The sequence below is a fragment of the Oncorhynchus keta genome, chromosome 1 (assembly GCF_023373465.1).
Source record: "Oncorhynchus keta strain PuntledgeMale-10-30-2019 chromosome 1, Oket_V2, whole genome shotgun sequence".
Lineage (NCBI taxonomy): Eukaryota > Metazoa > Chordata > Actinopteri > Salmoniformes > Salmonidae > Oncorhynchus > Oncorhynchus keta.
Window position 1 is genome coordinate 50910179 of NC_068421.1, and position 9214 is coordinate 50919392.

The 9214-nt window shown below is 44.7% G+C and overlaps 1 protein-coding gene across 4 annotated transcripts in view; it reads left to right on the forward strand.

Moving 5' to 3' along the window:
* Positions 1–8661, forward strand: part of ccdc50a (coiled-coil domain containing 50a) — a 33021-nt gene extending 24360 nt beyond the window's left edge. For 3 of the 4 annotated variants that reach the window (XM_035775100.2, XM_035775117.2, XM_035775108.2), the window contains 6 exons: positions 600–760; positions 1231–1275; positions 1817–1954; positions 2263–2342; positions 6786–6895; positions 7231–8661. In XM_035775100.2, coding sequence (XP_035630993.1) covers positions 600–760; positions 1231–1275; positions 1817–1954; positions 2263–2342; positions 6786–6895; positions 7231–7250 — 554 coding nt within the window. In that variant the 3' untranslated portion in view covers positions 7251–8661. Of the gene's footprint in view, positions 1–599; positions 761–1230; positions 1276–1816; positions 1955–2262; positions 2343–6359; positions 6759–6785; positions 6896–7230 lie in introns of those variants that run through there. The other variant, XM_052526846.1, reaches the window with a different exon arrangement.
* The last annotated feature ends 553 nt before the right edge of the window (positions 8662–9214 follow it).

Consider the following 9214-nt stretch of genomic DNA (forward strand, 5'->3'; position numbering starts at 1 on the left):
CCCTAACACAATAATTACTAATCATACCCTTATCTTCGTCATCTTCTTCCTCTTCTTGGTGTGGTGGGTTTCTCTCCTTCCCGTATCTGATTTATCGTTATGGTGATGATTCCACTGTAGTTCACAATACAATTCCCAGGGTGGGAAACAGGCCTCTGTGGTGAATCAGCTGCTGGGGTTGATGGCGGGGGGGGGTCGTGATTTGAGCTCAGTGGATCCCGTTCCATCGGGAAACGCAACATGACAGATGGTCCAGATAGAAATGTACTGTGTAGAACAGATATGATTCCATTATTTGTCAGCTTGTATACATTACATTTCTGTCTCGAACCTTCTAATTCTAGTCCTCACGGGCTTCCGTCGGTGTGCAGTGTTTATAGCCCTACTCTCCACAACTGATTGAGTACTGGCATTGATTTGTATTCGATTTGTCCAAACACCTATCTACTGTCTCGGACCATACATTTAAAAAATGCCAGTGACTTAATCTAGTAGATACTGCACTACAAGCCCTGGAGGAATCAGAGTTGGGGATACTGTGGTTTGTATCATTGACTCGACATACAGCTGTATTAACTCGTATGTGGCGCCCCCTGCAGGTCGTATCGTGCAAGGGGGACCAGGGGGTCGCGGCGCAGTGGTGGTAGGAGGGGAGTACGGGATGGGCGAGGCCACCCAGGGCATCGCCCAGCTGGACCTGAGGGAGCAGGAGATCCTGGACATGGAGGTGGCCCGGAAACTACAGGAGGAAGAGGTCAAGGTGAGAGGACTGGTCAGCGAGTGAATGACGACCCCCCCCCCCGCCATCTTTTTTTAAAACACCCTTTTATTTTCAAGATCAACCGTGTACTGTAATACTCCCTCTCGCCATTCAGTTGGCCTCGGTCTTAGCCCCCTATTTTAGATGCATTTAGTTACAGCAGCATCATAGATGCATGTATAGATGTCATTTGTGCTGTGTTTTTGGGGGTTCATCGTCAATTTAACTTGGGGAATTTAACAACAGAATCTATGCATTGGCGATATCCTGACCAGTGTAAACAGCGGAGTCTACATTCAGTACATCTCAGCGTTGTATTGTGCCGTGTAGCTTCATGTCTCAGGTCTTTGAGGAAGGTCTTCGTCTCGACATGGCCACCTATGTTATGGTAATAATGTTCAGTACCCGAGGGGGGGGGAGAGAATGTGACTCAAACTTGGCTTCTAATTGTTGTTTTTCTCGGGTTCCAGGCGAGCAAGATGGACAAGCGCGCAGCCCAAGTGGCTCAGGATGAGGTAAGGATGTGGCCTCTTCTCTCTCTGTCTGGAAACGTCTGTCTTTACACACTGTCGTGTCACTGCAAATCTCTCTCTCGTTCACTTTTATCGCCCTCTTTCTCTTGGCTGTCTCTCTCTCTCTCTCTCTCTCTCGGTCTTGCCCGGTCTCTCACGGTCACTGAAGTCTCAACTTTCACCCCATCAATAAAGCCAGCTATTGAGTGTGACAGTGGTTTGCCTTTGTTAACTAAATGATAACCCTGGTCCCATTCTCTTTGGTCGGTTTTAACCTGGGGTTAATCACATTTCACCACATCATGGGTAATAGCTCCAATCAGTGTATACTGCCAGATAACATATGAAGCAGCACTACTGTATGTGCCGGAAAAGTTACATCTGGGATTGGAAAAACAACGGTGGGTACCAAGCCACTTGTTTAGGTAATCCGCTGGGGGATGGGGCTGGAGAAGTGTCACCGCGCTCTAATTCATTGGGACAAGGAGTGCGTCTGTCTTGTACTAGAGCTGTGTAGTGAACCAGGTTTTATTGGCGCCGTCAGGAGATAGCCCGGCTGCTGATGGAGCAGGAGAAGAAGGAGTACAAGAAGTCCAGGGAGAAGGAGAAGCAGGGGATGAGGCCGGAAGAGAGGGGGATGAGGCTGGAAGAGAGGAGGCGGCCAGAGGGAGGAGACTTCAAGGTGACTGGTCTTCTTCGCATCGTTTTTCTGGACTAGACGACTTTATGATCAGTAACACTGACTTCAGCACTACATGTACAGTATTTTGATAGTAATCAATATGGTATGTGTTCAATACTGTAATGTATGGATGCATGTATTTTAACTTTGGTGCCGATTATGATCTGGTTTTGACATTGGAGTTCTGTAGTAAGAGAGCCACGGTGTATTGGCACAGTTTAGGTTGCCTGTTTTTTTTTGTCAACTTGTTGATAATGGATTCCAGACCACAGATAGACAGGAAAACACTATCTGTATGTGTGTTCCAGCCCAACTCAGAGGAGGTAGTGCGTCCCAGGTCCCGAGAGGAGGAGTATCAGAGGCACAGGAACCACCAAAAGCCTGCCAGGTATTTGTCTCACTCTATTAGCTGCAACAATGTAGAACACCTTATTACAACGTTGTAGCACCGATTTACAGAGGGGCAAAAAAGTATTTAGTCAGCCACCAATTGTGCAAGTTCTCCCACTTAAGATGAGGCCTGTATTTTCATCATAGGTACACTTCAACTATGATAGACAAAATGAGAAAAAAAAATCCAGAAAATCACATTGTAGGATTTTTAATGAATTTGCAAATTATGGTGGAAAATAAGTATTTGGTCACCTACAAACAAGCAAGATTTCTGGCTCTCACAGACCTCTAACTTCTTCTTTAAGAGGCTCCTCTGTCCTCCACTCGTTACCTGTATTAATGGCACCTGTTTTGAACTTGCTATCAGTATAAAAGACACCTGTCCACAACCTCAAACAGTCACACTCCAAACTCCACTATGGCCAAGACCAAAGAGCTGTCAAAGGACACCAGAAACAAAATTGTAGACCTGCACCAGGCTGGAAAGACTGAATCTGCAATAGGTAAGCAGCTTGGTTTGAAGAAATCAACTGTGGGAGCAATTATTAGGAAATGGAAGACATACAAGACCACTGATAATCTCCCTCGATCTGGGGCTCCAAGCAAGATCTTACCCCGTGGGGTCAAAAGGATCACAAGAACGGTGAGCAAAAATCCCAGAACCACACGGGGGGACCTAGTGAATGAAGAAAGGAGTAACACACTACGCCGCCAGGGACTCAAATCCTGCCGTGCCAGACGTGCCCCCCTGCTTAACCCAGTACATGTCCAGGCCCGCCTGAAGTTTGCTAGAGAGCATTTAGATGATCCAGAAGAAGATTGGGAGAATGTCATATGGTCAGATGAAACCAAAATATAACTTTTTGGTAAAACTTGTTGTGTTTGGAGGACAAAGAATGCGGAGTTGCATCCAAAGAACACCATAACTACTGTGAAGCATGGGGGTGGAAACATCCTGCTTTGGGGCTGGTTTTCTGTAAAGGGACCAGGACAACTGATCCGTGTAAAGGAAAGAATGAATGGGGCCACGTGAGATTGAGTGAAAACCTCCTTCCATCAGCAAGAGCATTGAAGATGAAACGTGGCTGGTTCTTTCAGCATGACAATGATCCCAAACACACCGCCCTGGCAACGAAGGAGTGGCTTCGTAAGAAGCATTTCAAGGTCCTGGAATGGCCTAGCCAGTCTCCAGATCTCAACCCCATAGAAAATCTTGAGGGAGTTGAAAGTCTGTGTTGCCCAGCAACAGCCCCAAAACATCACTGCTCTAGAGGAGATCTGCATGGAGGAATGGGCCAAAATACCAGCAACAGTGTGTGAAAACCTTGTGAAGACTTACAGAAAACGTTTGACCTCTGTCATTGCCAACAAAGGGTATATAACAAAGTATTGATAAACTTTTGTTATTGACCAAATACTTATCCACCATAATTTGCAAATAAATTCATTAAAAATCCTGCAATGTGATTTTCTGGATTTTTTTTCCTAATTTTGTCTGTCGTAATTGTAGTGTACCTATGATGAAAATTACAGGCCTCTCATGTTTAAGTGGGAGAACTTGCACAATTGGTGGCTGACTAAATACTTTTTTGCCCCACTGTGTGTGTGTGTGTGTGTGTGTGTGTGTGTGTGTGTATGCATGTAAACTCAGCAACAACAAAAAAGAAACGTCCTCTTAACTGTCAACTGCGTTTATTTTCAGCAAACTTAACATGTGTAAATATTTGTCTGGACATAAGATTCAACAACTGAGACATGAACTGAACAAGTTCCACAGACATGCGACTAACAGAAATGGAATGTGCCCCTGAATAAAGGGGATTCAAAATCAAAAGTAACAGTCAGTATCTGGTGTGGCCACCAGCTGCAATAAGTACTGCAATGCATCTCCTCCTCGAAGGTACCAGATTTGCCAGTTCTTGCTATGAAATGTTACCCCACTCTTCCACCAAGGCACCTGCAAGTTCCCACCCTCATATCCAACAGGTCCCAGACGTGCTCAATGGGATTGAGATCTGGGCTCTTCGCTGGCCATGGCAGAACACTGACATTCATGCCTTGCAGGAAATCATGTACAGAACGAGCAGTATGGCTGGTGGCATTGTCACGCTGCAGGGTCATGTCAGGATGAGCCTGCAGGAAGGGTACCACATGAGGGAGGAGGATGTCTTCCCTGTAACGCACAGCGTTGAGATTGCCTGCAATGACAACAAGGTCAGTCCGATGTTGCAGTGACACACCGCCCCAGACCATGACGGACCCTCCACCTCCAAATCAATGCCGCTCCAGAGTACAGGCCTCGGTGTAACTTCCTTTGACGATAAACGCGAATCCAACCATCACCCCTCGTGAGACAAAACTGCAACTCGTCAGTGAAGAGCACTTTTTGCCAGTCCTGTCTGGTCCAGTGACGGTGGGTTTGTGCCCATAGGCGAAGTTGTTGTCGGTGATTGTCTGGTGAGGACCTGCCTTACAAAAGGCCTTACAAGCCCTCAGTCCAGCCTCACTGATGGAGGGATTGTGCGTTCCTGGTGTAACTCGGGCAGTTGTTGTTGCCATCCTGTACCTGTCCCGCAGGTGTGATGTTCGGATGTACCGATCCTGTGCAGGTGTGACATGTGGTCTGCCACTGGGAGGACGATCAGCTGTCCATCCTGCCTCCCTGTAGCGCTGCCTTGGGCGTCTCACAGTACGGACATTGCAATTTTTTGCCCTGGCCACATCTGCAGTCCTCATGCCTCCTTGCAGCATGTCTAAGTCACGTTCACACAGATGAGCAGGGACCCTGTGCATCTTTCTTTTGGTGTTTTCAGAGTCAGTAGAAAGGCCTCTTTTAGTGTCCTAAGTTTTCATAACTGTGACCTTAATTGCCTACCGGTAAGTTGTTTGTCTTAACGACCGTTCCACGGGTGCATGTTCATTAATTGTTTATGGGTCTTGGAACAAGCATGGGAAACAGTGTTTAAACCCTTTACAATGAAGATCTACAAATTATCTTTGAAAGACAGGGTCTTAAAGGGAGTTGGTTTACAACAAAATATTATATACATCCATGCATGCATGCATAGATAGATACAGTGGGGCAAAAAAGTATTTAGTCAGCCACCAATTGTGCAAGTTCTCCCACTTAAAGATGAGGCCTGTAATTTATCATAGGTACACTTCAACTATGACAGCTTTGCACACTTTCATTCTATCAACCAGCTAATGAGGAATACTTTTCCAACAGTCTTGAAGGAGTTCCCACATATGCTGAGCACTTGTTGGTTGCTTTTCCTAGACTCTTCGGTCCTACGCATCCCAAACCATCTCAATTGTGTTGAGATCGGGTGATTGTGGAGGCCAGGTCATCTGATGCAGCACTCCATCACTCTCCTTGGTCAAATAGCCCTTACAAAACCTGGAGGTTTGTTTTTGGTCTTTGTCCTGTTGAAAAACAAATGATAGTCCCACTAAGCGCAGACTCATCAGACCAAAGGACAGATTTCCACCGGTCTAATATCCATTGCTCATGTTTCTTTGCCTGAGCAAGTTTCTTCTTATTATTAGTTTCCTTTAGTAGTGGTTTCTTTGCAGCAATTTGACCGTGAAGGCCTGTTCCACGCATTCTCCTCTGAACAATTAATGTTCAGATATGTTACTTGAACTCTGAAGCATTTATTTGGGCTGCAATTTCTGAGGCTGGTTACTCTGTTGAACTTGTCCTTATTTTCTGGGTCTTCCTTTCCTGTGGCGGTCCTCATGAGAGCCAGTTTCATCATAGAGCTTGGTGGTTTTTACGACTGCACTTTAATAAAATGTACGTTTTTGGAATTTTACATATTGACTGACCTTCATGTCTTAAAGTAATGGACTGTCATTTGTCTTTGCTTATTTGAGCTGTTCTTGCCATAATATGGACTATCTTCTGTATACTACACCTACCATGTCACAACACAACTGATTGGCTCAAATGCATTAATTCCACAAATTGACTTAACAAGGCGCACCTGTTAATTGAAATGCATTCCAGGTGACTACCACATGAAGCTGGTTGAGAGAATGCCAAGTGTGTGCAAAGCTGTCAAGGAAAAAGGTGGCTACTTTGAAGAATCCCACATATAAAATATTTAGATTTGTTTAACACTTATTTTTGTTGCTTACTACATGATTCCTTCCATATGTGTTATTTCTTAGTTTTGATGTCTTCACTATTACTCTACAATGTAGAAAATAGTTTAAAAAAATAAAGACAAACCATTGCATGAGTAGGTGTGTCCAAACTGACTGGTACCATGTGTGTGTATATATGCAGTATTAAAGCTGATCTACCCCCGCCTTACAACACTGCAACACTTATTATTACAACATTAAATACACCCCTTGTTACATTAACTCTTTTTACACCAATATAACGCCCTTACAACATGATTTGTTCTTTCTCTCTCTCGTCTCTCAGACCTCCTCAACCTCTTCCACATGACTATGAGAATGTGGAGACCAGCTACAGCTACTCAGAGAGCCACTACTCTTCCCGCACTCCAGCCAGACCTGAGGCTGCTTACAAAGGTCAGTCCAGCTACCGGAGGCCCCCCCCCGGCTGTGTTTTTAAGTTACATTACCCGACTAGATCAGCGTGTACATTGAGTGCAACGTTAGACTGGTTCAGTAGGACTCCCATTATCACTTAGATCGTTTTAGTGCAGATTTAACCCTCTTTCCAATGGAGCTAACTATCCAGCATACCACGTTGTTGACATGCGCTGAACGGATTAGTTAATTTCCTAAGAGATCTCCCACTGTTTTGGATTCTCTACCACACACACACACACACAGTTGTGGTTTCAATGAAAAGTTTAAGCTTATGTCTGCCGTCTCTTTTTTTTTATGTCTGTCTCTTCCAGGTACCTATTACAGGCAGTGACCCAGGCTCCCTAAGTTATCCATCCATGACTTGTTCTTTTTCTTTTTTACTCATCGTTGCTGTATTTGTAAAAACTCCCATCACTTTATATTGACCAAGAGCCTTGGGACAATGTCACCTAGTCGTTGGCGGTGGGATTCTCCAGCATGTCCAGTTGACCGGGAGTTCGGGAAAGCGTGCGGCTGAGAGCATACTCTTTTATCGTTCCCTTTTTTTCCATTTTGGTTGTCCTCTTTCAATTGGCGCAACAGCCAAGAAGACTCAAAGGAGATGCCTTGTGATATTTATCCTCTTGCTGGCTTTTAACGAAGATGATGGGGGAGATGAAGGCGTTTCTGTTTTGCTGTAGTTGTCGTTTTCTGGTGTTTCTGTCCGTCTGTGGATCATGCTCATCATGGTGAATCAATCCTTTGCTGGATATACTGTATAACTGTGCAATCTCCGTCTCTCTATCTAACGCTGTCTATGGGATGTGCCTGTATTTGGAGCTGAAATGGCCACCCATTGTACGTCTTTGAGCCAAGATGGCCGACGCTTGTTTGAGGCAAAAATGTTGGCGGCGCAGCTTTTTTTGCACTCCCAGGCTCCAGTTCTCCCGTCCTCGTATTGTGCTGCGCATCTAGGATGAACAACGTGACAGGCCCAGTCATACGTGCTGCGTTGCATATAATACTCCTTTTGAAAAGACATATTTCAGCATTTTATTCACAGAGGGGGGGGGGAGAGAACCTACTATATCAGGATGCTGGGTCTTTTGGCTTTGTGTTTTAATGCTTTCCAGTCCAGAAGTGGATGGTGATTGTATGTGGACTTCTGACTTGTTGCTGGCTGTATGCTGTTACCATATGCGTGTATTTTCCCCTGTGTCTTTCTAAAGGGGCATTTCCCTACTTGGAATGAAGACTTGGGAGGTGGAAGTGGGGTTTTATGGGACATACTGCCATGGTTGAGTGTTTTACGTGCATGCTTACTGACTGTGCTCTCTTGTGGGCTGAATTTCTATCCTCTCTGCGAAACTCTGACACTCCGTGAGTCAACGAGAGCCCAAGCCACTGAACTCCATCCATTTTGTTTTGTGGATGATCTAAATGCTTTTTGTAAATATTGCCCTAATATATTTGGTTGTATGTTCCATCCAGTATTTGATAGTCTCATCTGTTTACATGCTCTCAGCGCTAAGACAAGTTGACCAGTAAGAATTTAATGCATGTATATTGCACCTCTGTGCCAAACTTAAGATTGTGGTGGTCTTGGCAGGGCTGTATTCACTTGGAACCAAACAGGACAAAACAAGGAGGGACCTAACTGAATTCCTAGAAATAGAAACTGATTTTTGTTGCAAAACATTTTCCGTTGCAAAATCTTGTTTTCTGTACATTCCATAATAAAAATGCATTCTGTCTCTCACACACACACACACCACTCCTCTCTGACCGAGAGGGTTGTCACATGAGTAAACATTCCCAGGGTAGACATGCATAAGAGTGTGGAGGGAAGTTTCAGTCATCCACTGAATTAACAGGGAAAGTGAGAACATGATTTCATTCTACTCAAAAGGGACCTATTGACTCAGACAGCTGTGTTGATAGGGTTCACTGCTTCGTGGCCAGTTGAGTCATTTTCTCATCATATTGAATAAAGATCACAATAGTGGGAATAGAGAACACACTTATCAGACGTCTTACTATAATAGAGATGCATGTATCAAAAGGGGTTACAGGAGACTATAGGGACTTTTGGATATAGTACACCTCCCAAATTGCACCCTATTCCCTATGTAGTGCACTACTTTTGACCAGGACCCATAGTGCTCTGGGGGGGGGTGCGTGCACTATGTAGGGAATAGGGTGCCATTTGGGAGACACATTGCACATTGTGCCGCAAATGGACATGGCGCTAATAATTGTTTATTTCACAGGTGGAATGAGTAAATCAGACACTGTTCCCAGTTTGATCGACATTAA